This window comes from Triplophysa dalaica, chromosome 5 (genome assembly GCF_015846415.1).
Source record: "Triplophysa dalaica isolate WHDGS20190420 chromosome 5, ASM1584641v1, whole genome shotgun sequence".
Taxonomy (NCBI): Eukaryota; Metazoa; Chordata; class Actinopteri; order Cypriniformes; family Nemacheilidae; genus Triplophysa; species Triplophysa dalaica.
Window position 1 is genome coordinate 10,501,837 of NC_079546.1, and position 13,944 is coordinate 10,515,780.

The window sequence follows — 13,944 nt, forward strand, 5'->3', positions numbered from 1 at the left end:
GATAAAACTTTGTGTCTACTGACCAGTGTATTCTTTCCGTGGTATATCATATTTGACAATCAAAGGGTATTGATGTAAAACATGCACGAGTGTGTGAAAGCTTTGAAATTGAAACATTTTATTTTTTATATTTATTTTTCCTCTCCTATTGTGTTTAACCCTTTAATGCCAAAATAATAGAGAGGTATTATTGTATTGTATCAGTTGAAACTATTGGCACCATAGCACCATATTACAATAGCTGATACACTTTCTAATAAACATTTGCAAAACACAAAATGTGCATGTCTTCACTATGCAACACATTACCTAGTTGAAAACACACACTTATAAATGTATAGCTTATATAAACTAGGTTGCTTTGGATGGAAACATCTCCCAAATTCATAAAAGTATGTGAATACGGGACTAAATTAAGAAATGTCAATATCAAGAATAAATTTAGAAACATGTCATTCTTGTCTTTTTTAAGAGAGTTTGCAAGTCATCACAGGAGGGTTTGTCAGCATGTCCCCAATCTCACGTGCAACTATGGACATCCCAGCCACTTTAAGCTGAGCTTTCAGCTGGATTAGTCTCAGTTAATATCAATAAGGTGGAGTTTATGGGCCGTGTCTGATCCTGGACCGGTACAAAAGCCTCCGAGGGGTGCTCACCTCTTCCCGAGGTCTAAGTGTTGTGTGCCTGTGAGAAGCTAAACGTTTGCTTGCACAGCACACCAGTCGGGCTTCTAGATCCAGAGCACCAGATCTCTTGATTTAGACTAAATATCCAGCTCTCCAAAACAATCAGTCCAGATTCTTGAGTTTAGCGATGGGGAATTCTAACGGCAGCACCGTGGACGACCTGCAGGCCGTTGAAATGCATCTTTGGTATAAGAAGTTCATGACTGAGTGTCCGTCTGGTCAGCTCACGCTGCATGAGTTTAAGCAGTTCTTTGGAATCAGAGGTCTGGATCCGGAGGCTAATGCGTATATTGAGCAGATGTTTCGCACCTTTGACATGAACAAGGTGAGTGATGAATGTCTAAAAATAAGCTTGGATGTACTACAGAGTCCTCGAACCAACTTTCAACAGTCTGTTTAGGTGCATTTTTGATGTAAAACATTGATTTTTACTGCATTTGATTGCATTCTGTTGCATCATATCAGACTGATAAAGCTGATACCCATCATTGAGACTTAAAAGACTAAGAACTTTCAGTTTGAGAGAGAAAAAAGTTTGGTTTGGTCCAAATTTATACCGTATACTTCCAGCATTTAGCAGTTTATTTGGTGCATTATTGGCTTCTCGATTGATAACGCATTTGTAATTTCACTTTTTCAATATTATTAGTGAAACAAAGTGTTTATTTAGGGTTTTAGTGCACAGTTTTGCATATCTGTTTACTGTCAGATCAGGTGGATGCACGCTCTCATGTTGTGCCGTCTGGATCTATATTTATAGTGCTATTTATGTCACATCCTGTCAGCTTTGATTTACAATGACTCATATTAATACAACAATAAGGAGCTTATTAATGACACTAATATGTAAAGACTGTTTATGTGAGATCATCTTGTGGAAATAGATCTGATATTTTGTACGTGCCGCAACTTTTTCGCATGAAAAAGCAGTTTGATTTCATACATGTGAGCCTGCTAGTGAAAATCCAGTCATTTGTTTATTTTTACTGTTTTCTACATAAAACATTCTACATAATGTAAAAAAAAATCTGCTAAAATCTATTCTTGATGTCTGTAATATTGACTGAGAAGGCCATGTCAAAAACTGAAAACAAACTTCAATGCTGGTTGTCTACATTTTGAATCATTAGCCTGGTTTCGCAGATTGGGGCATATATACTTGTAACAAAGAAAGACATCCATAGACTCCCAAATCAACAATAGTCCTTGACCTTGTCTCTGAGCCTGATCGGACAGGTGGGTCGAGTGACACAGGTGACATTTTCAGGAGGTGTATTGACCTGAGGATTATATCTGTGACTAGCAGCTGTGTGTGTGTCTCTCTTTTGGATGTAATCCTCCAGAGGGCACCCTCATCATCCTAATCTTGATCCCCCATAAATCAACTAAACATGTGCAGAGGATCATAGGATAGTCTTCCTATGGTGGAACTGACAACATGAACAACAAATAGATAATTTAGGATATATATTATGAAAGGGATTTAATTCAGATTAGTTCTGGAATGCGGATTGTTTAATACAGTTTTAATGGTCATTATTTAAATGACAATTAAAACACCCTATTTTTAAGATTTGTTACAAAATATTCACATTTTTGAGGACAGGTTTATTTCTAACCGTATGAAATATAAGGATGACTTGAGACATTTCATCAAGGCATATTTCCCCCAAAAAACAAAGACTTTTACAAAATATCTACTTTTGTGTTCCATCGAAGAAAGTCTTTTAACAGATTTTAATAAATGATGACAGAATAATTTTTTTTGGGTGAACTACGCCTTAAATCTCAGTCTGTAGATTATATTATTTAACCTGTCTAGACCTCTAAAGAATATCGAGAACTGTACATCAACTATTTTGGATGTTTCCAATTAAAAAATGTTACCGAGGTCATTTTATGGGATTCCTAGTTTCCATGGTAACTGAGTTTTCTGGTGGATCCTTTTTGGAATTATGGTTAGTGTAGTTTTCCACAGCAAATTAGGCCATTGGTATAATCGTTTACCACTTTTGGCTCTGCAGGAGGTTTGTCTTATTCGTTAACATCAAATGAATTTCTCTATGGACCAAAGAATTTCATTTTAACCTCTAAAACAGTGGTTCTCAATCAGGGGGGCGCAGAGGTACCGCAGATGGGGCGCGACCATTCTCGAAACCCCCACCTTTGTAACTTGATCGCGAATGCATGGAGGAACGCGATTTCAAATTTTCATATATTTCTGAACTTGGACGGCTGTCTAATGCCGTTATTAAACAGTCATACAGATTTATCATTTTCTGTATAATAAACTGCTAACAAACTCACGCTCGAGTCAAAACCAATGAAACACTCACCGTTCTCATGATCTGGCAGATTAATACTTTTGGTATAATGCCCTACACACTACAGTTTTGTAAATGGTTTTAGTGTAAAAAGCTAATGGTTAAGAATGGTATCTGGTGTGGTGCCAGTTCTTTAAATCGGTTTACAGAAAAGGTTGAGAACCACTACTCTAGAATATTAAGATATGGCCCTAAATACCATGAGAACCACACAGCTATGGAATAACCACATTTACATATATCTACTGCGTATGACCATAGTCAGTGACATCTCACAGTAGAAAGATGGCAATTTAAACACCTTTTAAAGGGAAGCTTATGTCCATATTTCTTTGTAATTGAATGTTTGCTTGTTTGCAGGACGGTTATATTGACTTCATAGAGTATGTAGCGGCTCTCAGTCTAGTAATGAGAGGCAAAATGGAGCACAAACTAAGGTGGTATTTCAGACTTTATGATGTGGATGGCAACGGCTGCATTGATAGACATGAGCTGCTAAATATCATAAAGGTAAGAAAGAAACAATTTTCAAAACTGAATGACAATGGCAGGGAACACAGATGATATTATAACCACCACAAACATCTCATTCCTTTTTTTTGTGCTAAAGGCCATCCGTGCCATCAATGGAAATGAGGCTCAAGAATTGAGCGCTGAGGAGTTTACAAATCGAGTGTTCGATAGAATTGACGTCAATGGAGACGGTGAGTTAAATCTTGTTTTTTACTGACAATTAAGCCAATAAGAACATAAACAAGCTAAAGCCAGACCTTCTCTTCAATAATGACTAATTGTTGAACATTATCTCATGTCAACAGGGGAGCTGTCACTGGAGGAGTTTGTAGCAGGTGCTCGCAGTGATGAAGACTTTATGGAAGTGATGATGAAGAGTTTAGACCTTTCACACATAGTGGCTATGATCCATAACAGGAGACACAGCGTTTAAGACGTCGTCTTTATTTGCATGTCACTTCGTGTTCTCTTTTAGGCCCTTTTAGGCTTTTGAGTCTCTTGACCTGATAAAAAAAGTCAAGCGCTTGGTTGTCATGCTATACCATCTCACTTGTGGGTTATCTGAAGACATATTCTAAAAAAATCTTAAATACAAAGGTTTTTCAATACAAGGACAGAGCTACTGCAGTGAAGAGATTAAAATTGTGTGGGACATTCCACATCTAAACGTACTGTTTCCCAAAAGCTCTCCTAACAGAGAGGCATCGTGGAAGAAGAGTCCGTATGATGTGGACAAGTCCACTGAGTGTTTTTATTACTATTCCTTGTACGAATTGTAAAATATTTTGACCATTTTAAAGGACATTTGATTTGAATATTTTACACAGACAGTAAAATGTTTGGAAACCCTTTACAAAGAAACAAAACATTTTTTACATTATTTAGTTTGTTTATTGGATATGCACATCTGTTAGTGTTAAAGTTTTCTCATGATTAACCTAATCATACATACAAACCAAACAAATAGATACAAAAATATTGTGAAAAGTTATTTATTTCAGTGATGACAATTAGTCTAAATTGTTAACAATAGTTTTAAATAAAATGTCAAACTTCAGGATAAAAAAATATTGTCGACCACCCTAATACAAAGTGAGTAATGTTAACTTCAACGACTTTAATATTAACATACACTGTATATTCAACATTTCCACCTTGAATTCTCTTTCTTGTATGAGTGCAAAAGTGGTTTGTTGTGCTATTGCAAAGCTTTAAACAGTCTCTTTGATGACATAGACACATTATAAAGGTGCCTTCTGATGTACTGCAAAACTGCTTGTTAATAAACTGGTGTAGTATTTGTGCAATAAAAATGTCACCAAAATCACTGTCCTCCAAGACGCTATCTTTTTTTTCCAGTGACATCATTCTATGTGAATTCCTGAGTCACAATATGGAGTCTTTTAACTTTGGTCTGCTAGTTTCCCTGACAACAGCAATCTATTATCATTGAGACCTTGTGAGTCAGACGCTTCTCTAACCAGCTGGCTCTCAAAAGCTGAATTAACCGACTGTAACACCAAATAATTATAGATTTATAAAAAAACTACATATCAATCACTTACATTCCAGCGAACAAACAATTAATTTTTCTTAATGTGTTTAATTTCTGTTTAGGCATTGTTTCTCTGCCACTGCGAGGGTAATTGTTATTCAACGTAGCTTTGCTAAGAATAACAAGGTCATTTTACAAAGCCCCTTGTTGTTTAACAAAAGATCCAAAGAAGACACAACATATTTTCAATGTAGATTGAACACTGATCATAACATCTGCATTTGCATTGAAGCATTTGAAGAAGCATGTGATGCAGCCGTGGCATTATGGTTCGAAAGTGATGTCATGCCTTTCATAAAGCCATCATCTTTAAAACTGACACAATCAACACACCAGAAGCAGTAAACACAGTTTCAGTCATTTGCTACAATCGTATTCTCCTTATAAAAGGTTAGAAAGTGTAGAGCTCATTTCTTCTGCTGTCATTCGAATAATCCTAAATGCTTTGTCCAATCAGATAAGCAGCCTCATAGGAAGTCATAAAGATATTTCACCACATCAAAGTTAACAGTTCTAGAATGAAGAAATCACAAATCATCATCCAATTTTGCCATGATCAAGTTGTTAAACGAATCAAACAGTCGGAAAATCACACACTCGCACATACCTGGAAATGGCGAGAATGAAGTCCATCGAAACTGCACATTTGAATTTGGGTGCGTCCAGCTGGTCATCATGTCCAATCTGTGTGAGAAGCTGAAGAGACACTAAAGACATGATCTGTAACACAGCAAACAAACATATAATCATTTAAAATAAAACCAAGTAAAAAAAAAATGATTTGTTGTACTGCATACAAACACTCACTTCATTTATCACAGCAGAATAACATTTCCATAATTTCCATAATTTCTAATTGATTTTCTGCGTTTCTATTACTGTCAAAAATAAAAGCATTTGTCATTCTAATTAATGTAGGAAAATAGTTCCAAAGCTTTAACCTAATAAATCATTTATGAAGCAAATAAAAAAGATGAAACACTGCCACCCACTGTCCAAAATGATCACAAGCCTTGTTTAGCCTCCCATGATGCATATAGATCACATAGTACACTACCTAGGCTTATTAACATTAATGGCACAGCTTGATTTTAAACTAAGCCTAATTATTCGCCAAACTTCATTATTGATCAAATAAATGACCTGCGAGAAGATACTGGCAGTAGGTGCAACTCTGCTATCAACAACGCTGTAGAATATGGCCAACAGTCTGTCAAGTGGAAAAGGCTTCGGTCCCAACAGATGGTTACTAGTCTGCAGGAAAGAGACAATAACGGTGAATTCAGAAGAGACTGAATTAATAAACCAGCAGGAGGACAAACCATAAACAGTGAAGGACAGAAGCAACCACAAACCTTCTCGTGTTTCTTCAAGAAGTTTGTCTTCTTTATTTTCCCATGACTCTGTGAGAAAAAGAAATAAACATTCTTCATATTTATGATTCATCATCCATTTTTAATAAACTGAAAAGTCCTGTATGGATCAGAAAGAGAGATCAGGACGCTACAAACCTTAAGAAAGAAACGTCGGTCTGTGCGTGCGGGGTTAAAAGACGCCAGGTATGCAGCGATTAGCAGAAACTTGGAATAATATGGCAGCTCAATGTGAGCATGGGCTGATAAACCTACAAAAGGAGGAAGACATCTCATTGGCTGATACAAACGAAACAAATTGCCATTGTCAAAAAGAAGAACATAAAAATAAAACAAACCTATTCGCAACAGAAGAAAAAAACTTTAGCTTCTGTAGCTTCGTGGGAATTCCACTGTGGTTTCTGAAGTGTTAAAGATGTTTAGTGCCCCGAGTCTACTTGTCTAGAAATCTTTTTATATAGCTTCCTTGTCTACAAGCCTCAATGTCCGTAAGTGTGTCTCCTAATGCTTGGATATAGATTTGGCCCTACCCTAAACGCAAGTGTGTGTGGATTTGCTTTTACCTGCTTTACCAACCAGAAAAGTAAAAGCAAACATCTTTTCAGCAAGAGTAATGCAACAATAGAGTTTAATACTCAGGATTAGAGGTTTGTTTAAATCCCTAACTCCAAATATAACCAATAATAACAGTGATGATACCCTTTGCACAACCCACAAACTAATAATGGATGAAAACAGAGGCATGACTCAGGAGGGCAACCCATTAGCTAATGTGCGGTGAGACTGCAGATATAAGTCTTGGCACTCTGTCCTTGAAAAGATTTGGAACCGGTTTATTCATCGTATCCTGGCAATGCTACTTAACTCCAGCAGATGGCCTGTGAGTGTGTGACCATCCCGTCTGAGCAGACCAATTTTTGTGTGTGTGTGTGTGTGTGTGTACCTCTAGGTGTTGTGGTCTCCTTCTCATCCATCTGCTGTTCCTTCCATTGCATGCTGATTACAGTAAACACACACAAAATGATTGAGATGACATTCTGCCCAGGAGACAGCGCATGCACAGGTGCAGCTGTGAACACTTTATAAGAATCACACATCACAAACAGACCTGGACACCTCTCTGAGGTAAACTGTCTGCATGGCTCTTTGCAGATGGGGCTCGATATTTCTCCATAGCTTGTGAACATCGCTCTCTTTTGCTGAAAGAAAGAAAGAACAATGTAATATAGGAAATTCATATTTAAAGTTTTACATAATTTATTTGCAAATTGTAAATATAATTTGTAAATCGAGCACTGTTGCGAGTAGAAATATTTTACCTTCTCCTTTCTCCAGCGGCTCACAGAACTTGGGAAAATTCAAGGCAGCCTGTTTCAAACAATTGCAAACAAGCATTTAGCACAACTACAAGCCTTTCCATGGTTCATGAGTGATACAAGACAATAACGGACTTAGACACTTTTGGGGCATGCATGATCTCACCAGGTGTCCGAGTTCCCTTAGATCCCTGCACACTGAGAAAAAGACCCCTAATAAGATGTTGATGTAGGAGGCGTAGAGCTCAGGTGTGTAAGAGGGGTGATGATCACGAGACAGAATCTGCACAAGATCCGCTGAGGAACCAAATAAGTGAGTTTTACACATTGAGGGCAAACGGTACTCATATTTTTCATAACTAAATAGATTCATAGTAAGTATATAATAGGGATGTATCAATATTATCAATTTCATGGTATCGCAATAACAAAATTGTCTCAATATTATCGTGGTCACATGACTGTATGAAATGATAGGTCTTCCAGGCCTTTACCATACGAATATAATAGATATTATGTCAAGGTCCAGCCAGTGCAGTTTTTTTTATTTTATAAGAGATTTAAATAATTTGACCTATTTTATACTACACCTCATACCTCAAAGCAACAGTTATGATTAGAGGATGAAGAAAAGAGGACAGGATCTGAAATGGTAAAAATTTTACATGTCTTCAATTGTCTTTTTAAATACCACAATAAACTTTGTATCGCAAGAATAACACGGAGGTATTATTGTACCATGAGTTTGATATCATTACATCCCTAGTATAAAATAATAATTTAATGGCCAATATAGAGATGAATAAAAAACATTAAATAGGTTATGATCAGAAAAAACATGGTCATTTGGCAAAATGTGAACAACACCAGTCCAGAAACACTTCCTGTTACAGTTTTTTAACACAACACAAATGTTCAAATCAAAATCAACCAACAGATGATTTTCAACTGAACTGACATTCCCTAACATCCAAAATTAAAATCTTTAAACTTAATTATATATTGTCGCTGTCCTTCCAAAATCTGGGATGTCCAAATTCACAATTTTTCAAGAATAAAAAAACCCTGTCATTTTTAATTTATAATTACTGTGTTGTCAAAGTTGACAAGCACTTTTTGGTTAGACATTTGCAAAACCCAGTGTTTAAAATTGAAATATGGATGTATGAGGTCTCAGAAGACAGCTATGTGAAATACAAAAAAAGACACTGAAAATGCCTATGGACCAGTGTTGTTTTCATTATCAAAATGGCCTATACATCCCTTATTGTGACATTTATATATATATATATATATATATATATATATATTAGTGGTGGGCATAGATTATTTATTTTTTATCTACATTAATCTAGATTAATATTGAAATGAATCTAGATTAATCTAGATTAAAATGGCTTATTTGAATTCTGCAGAAGGCATTCAGAATATGTGTGCTACCCAAATAATGACTAAAAGTAAGTCTTTGAGAACGGGTGTCTCAAGCCAGGTGGCACATTAGACCAGGGGCTCATCTCCCGTTTCCAAAATGCATCACAAACTGCTTGAGAAAGCTGTTCTACTATGATAATTGGTGATGAAAATAAATTCTGTTCAATAAGATGTACTTGTGTTTACTTCCGCATTAGCTAAGGGATGATTTGCGTTTAGGTGGTACTTGAGACTGGAAGAGCTCCTACAGTACATTTACATTTAGTCATTTAGCAGACGCTTTTATCCAAAGCGACTTACAAAGAGTGAGGGAGCAACAAGCGATATGTCATACAGGAGCCATAATACATTAGGTGCCAATACAAATTTACTGGTTTCAACTTAAACTAGACCACTACCTGTTGAGAGAAAGTTTTTTCTTAAACCGATTCCGGATTGCGCAAGGTGCAAACAACCGCAGTCTTGTCGATGTTTCCATTGGGAAGCTTCTTAAAAATACACAGTAACGTTATGTTGTGTTCATACCAAACGCGAATGGCACCTCAAGCGCGAGTGATTTACACGTTAAGTCAATGCAAAGACGCGATAGACCTACTTGCGGCGCGAATGAAGCCCTGGTCATGGGATGATGAGGCGGCGCGAATGACGCGAATTGCGCGAATCACGCGAGTTGAAAAATCTCGTTCTCGCCCGGTACAGTGCAATTCAGCTAGAGATACATCCGCGCTAAAATAACAAGGTGAAAGTCATCATAGCTTGCGTAGTATAGACCCAGCTCCCAACCCAACTTTGAGAATAGATTAACGGCGACATTTTTTTTATCTCGCGATAAGAGTCTCACGTTAACGCAGCACGTTAACGCCGTTAACGGCCCACCACTAATATATATATATATATATATATATATATATATATATATATATTGTTTACCCTTGGGTACCTTTATTGTAGTCTGGAAAATGAAAAAGCAGAGGTTCAAAGCAGCCAGTGGTTGGGCGAAACTTCTCCCAGACGACTTGGCTGAGCAGGATAACAGTCACATTATCACTGACCTGTCACACAAAGAAAAAATGAGTAATGAAGTCTAAGAAATCAAGGAAGTTATATATATATAAACCGTACTGCCAGACAACTGTTTAAAGGTGAAATCTCCATATAAAAGAGGATAAAGAGAGCCCTAATACATAAAAGGACAATCAAAAAACAGAACTCATACCTTCTGTCAGATATGGGCCTATTTAAAGGGCAGAGCTTTTATGCAAAATGATGTAACCCTATTCTTAGTGATGCCATAAAACATTAGTAAAATTGAGTTTGTACCAGTTCCTGTAAGCGCAGGAGAGCAGGAAGCAGGCTGAAATCCATATCTCTTGTGCGTTCAGCTCTATCCAGAATCTATAAAACAGTACCAAACTTGATGTTACATACACAAATGCTACATATTAAAACACATTGTAGTGGAGTAGGTGGGGCGAGACGGTGGTTCGAGACCGGTGAGTTATTGTTAATGTGCGCCAGTTTTATCTTCGGACAAGTCATTTTTGTACTCGGACAATTGAATGCAAAATTTACTTTTCTAAAGAACAACCAAATGACAATGCTTAATGTCGAGCCCCGCAATAAGGTAATATTTAGTAATATCAAGTAAATCCCAAACACGCTGAAAAAAAATTAAACATGTTTACATATGATAGAGCAACAACAGTGCACAATAATGAAACTTACTATATAGCGTGTCTGGGTAGCAGGTGTCTTTGAGCTCATTTGTTTGTAAAGCCTGACAAAGTCTGACAAAGACGGACAGCGGGGCAGTGTCGCTGCAGCATCTGGACTGAAAAAGGCCAAGAGCACCCGGTGAAACAGGAGCGCAGGAGACACACACTCCACACAGTCCACGAAAGTGTGAGGAAGCTGCACGAAAACAAAAACACCACAACACTAGTGTCAGACATGTTTGTCTAAATCAGGTTTTTATTTATAAAGCACGGGTTCATGCCTACAACCTTGAGATTATAAACCCAGATGTCTGATTTATGGGCAGCAATACAAACATAAACTGCCATAGGCTAATTTTGACGAATCTGAGGGTTTTGAGAGTATATGCAAGAATGCTAGAGATGTGAGATTGTGATATATTATGAAGTGATATATTATGAGGTGATATATTACGAGGTTTCAAATCATTAACACTAACCCCCACCACTTTTAATGTTCTTCTACTATACACTAATAATACAAAAATGATTTATTCTCGCAATCTAACCTCCAGGTCCTTCATGATAGAGAGCACCACATGACTCTTCCCTGTTGCTCTATGGCCATAAATGAAGATTGATGGATAGCTGTACTGATCTGGCTGTTGGCAGACAAAAAAAAAGATATTGATTAGATACAAACACGATATTATAAAAAAAGACACAAATTGGATATAAATACAGTGGGACCAAATGAAAAATTAATACTTAATAAGTAAATAAGGAATGTACGATGGCGTTTTAGTGGCACGTTAAAAAAAAAAAAAGTTACGAGAATAAAGTTGAAATGTTACGAGAATAAAGACGAAATGTTACGAGATTAAAGTTGAAATGCTACGAGAATAAAGTCGAAATGTTACGAGAATAAAGTTGAAATGTTACGAGAATAAGGTTGAAATGTTACGAGAATAAAGTCGAAATGTTACGAGAATAAACTCATAATATTTTGAGAAAAATAACAGAATTGCTAGAAACAATGGATGTGGAGGATTTGGTTAAATCCTACTTTAGATTATGATTTAGCAATAAGGAAATTCTTTGTCTTTTGGCGCATCATGACAGAGTTATAATTAGTAAAAGGACACTGCAGCGATCATGTAGGAAACTGAAACTATTCAGAAGAAAAAATCTGACATGAACTAAGAACTAACTCACTGGTTCAGATGACGTACTTAAACATAACTTAAACTCTTAAACTACAACTTTCACGTAAACAAAATACGTATTACGGCGAGTTTATTCTCATAACGTTTCGACTTTATTCTCGTAACGTTTCGACTTTATTCTCGTAACGTTTCGACTTTATTCTCGTAACGTTTCGACTTTATTCTCGTAACGTTTCGACTTTATTCTCGTAACGTTTCGACTTTATTCTCGTAACGTTTCGACTTTATTCTCGTAACGTTTCGACTTTATTCTCGTAACGTTTCGACTTTATTCTCGTAACGTTTCGACTTTATTCTCGTAACGTTTCGACTTTATTCTCGTAACGTTTCGACTTTATTCTCGTAACGTTTCGACTTTATTCTCGTAACGTTTCGACTTTATTCTCGTAACGTTTCGACTTTATTCTCGTAACGTTTCGACTTCATTCTCGTAACGTTTCGACTTTATTCTCGTAACGTTTCGACTTTATTCTCGTAACGTTTCGACTTTATTCTCGTAACGTTTCGACTTTATTCTCGTAACGTTTCGACTTTATTCTCGTAACGTTTCGACTTTATTCTCGTAACGTTTCGACTTTATTCTCGTAACGTTACGACTTTATTCTCGTAACGTTTCGACTTTATTCTCGTAACGTTTCGACTTTATTCTCGAAATCTTGGATTTTTTTTTATTTTTAACGTGGCACTAAAACGCCGTCGTAGGAATGTAACACTATAGGGTGGTTTCCAGACAGGGGTTAGTTCAAACCACGAAACAGCCAATTTGGATATTCAAGCCGTTTTGAAAAAGATACTTCACCCAAAAAAATACTGTGTGCATATTGATACAAAACAATCTCATTGGTGTATTTCAAGATATGTTAGTAAAAGTTGTTTTCCATCAAGACACCTCTAACATTTAAATTAGCCTGGGACTAGGTTTAAACCCTGTCTGGGAAACCGCCCCTTTATCATAATGCATGAATGTCATTGCAGTATATTAAACCAAATTGCCACCTGCAAACAAAATTTTCTGGATCATCATTTCTGTCGTATTTCTCATTTAGCAACTGATGCTAGTTGCTTTTAATGGATGTATAAAGTCAACTAACAACTAGTCAATGTTCTGTTCTACATTATTAACCCTTCCTATCAAACTTCTTTTCTACAAAGTTGCCTTTATTAAAAGCACAAATATCGGTTTTAGAGCTCACCTCTCCCATGAGTGACAGTAGCGTGGTCACCTGTGTCTCTCTGCATGGCAGTCTATCAGCCAGAGAGCGCAGTTTCTCTTCAGGATAACCAGCACACTGCATTTTCTAAACATATAAGCCGTGTTAGCATAGCATGAATAAAACAGTTAAATGTGTTAAGAGAGGCAGTTCGTAATCCCCTCGAATAGATGAACTGTCATGGTCTCTGTGGTCAACATACTGTTATGTCAATGCGTGGTGATGGAATTCACTTTGACTGGCAAACCAATGTCTAAACATTACATCTAGCGTGTGGAAACCAATAAAACGAGAATTAAAATGTGTTTCTTGTTGTTTTTTTTGCAGGGTAAAGACGCTAAAAACACAGTTAACGTTGTCGCTGTGAAACCCATCTTTCCACAGGAGTACTAACTACGTTTGCCAGCTAACGTACTTCGCAAAACATTGTGTTTTCCAATAAAACCCGCTTTAATCTGCTACATAGCCGTACGGTTAACGACAAACTTCACACGGTTTATTTTTAACCGTCGACGTAGATAATATTAAACTGCTTTACTCACATCTGACTGTGCTTTCCCGCGCCGCGCAGAAACGCAAGAACGTCACGCGTTACGTCACTTCCCGGCAGGGTTC

The 13,944-nt window shown here is 36.9% G+C and overlaps 2 protein-coding genes across 5 annotated transcripts in view; one reads left to right on the forward strand and one right to left on the reverse strand.

Annotated features, from left to right (window-relative positions):
- The first annotated feature begins 787 nt into the window (after positions 1-787).
- guca1a (guanylate cyclase activator 1A) lies at positions 788-4,677 on the forward strand. Its single transcript, XM_056749405.1, has 4 exons — positions 788-1,011; positions 3,371-3,520; positions 3,621-3,714; positions 3,829-4,677. The coding sequence occupies exons 1-4, from the start codon at positions 814-816 to the stop codon at positions 3,954-3,956; spliced, it is 570 nt and encodes a 189-aa protein (XP_056605383.1). The 5' UTR covers positions 788-813; the 3' UTR covers positions 3,957-4,677.
- Positions 4,544-13,944, reverse strand: part of orc5 (origin recognition complex, subunit 5) — a 35,535-nt gene continuing 26,134 nt past the window's right edge. Inside the window, exons 1-15 of one of the 4 annotated variants that reach the window (XM_056749399.1) lie at positions 13,745-13,771; positions 13,312-13,416; positions 11,462-11,554; positions 10,924-11,109; positions 10,519-10,593; positions 10,139-10,250; positions 7,934-8,064; positions 7,771-7,819; positions 7,560-7,650; positions 7,395-7,447; positions 6,590-6,702; positions 6,434-6,481; positions 6,222-6,332; positions 5,686-5,798; positions 4,544-5,591 (exon numbers count right to left, since the gene is read on the reverse strand). In XM_056749399.1, the coding sequence (XP_056605377.1) occupies positions 5,546-5,591; positions 5,686-5,798; positions 6,222-6,332; positions 6,434-6,481; positions 6,590-6,702; positions 7,395-7,447; positions 7,560-7,650; positions 7,771-7,819; positions 7,934-8,064; positions 10,139-10,250; positions 10,519-10,593; positions 10,924-11,109; positions 11,462-11,554; positions 13,312-13,416; positions 13,745-13,756 (1,338 nt within the window). In that variant the 5' untranslated portion in view covers positions 13,757-13,771 and the 3' untranslated portion in view covers positions 4,544-5,545. Of the gene's footprint in view, positions 5,592-5,685; positions 5,799-6,221; positions 6,333-6,433; positions 6,482-6,589; positions 6,703-7,394; positions 7,448-7,559; positions 7,651-7,770; positions 7,820-7,933; positions 8,065-10,138; positions 10,251-10,518; positions 10,594-10,923; positions 11,110-11,461; positions 11,555-13,311; positions 13,417-13,531; positions 13,721-13,744; positions 13,772-13,871; positions 13,905-13,944 lie in introns of those variants that run through there. The other 3 variants (XM_056749401.1, XM_056749400.1, XM_056749403.1) reach the window with 3 other exon arrangements.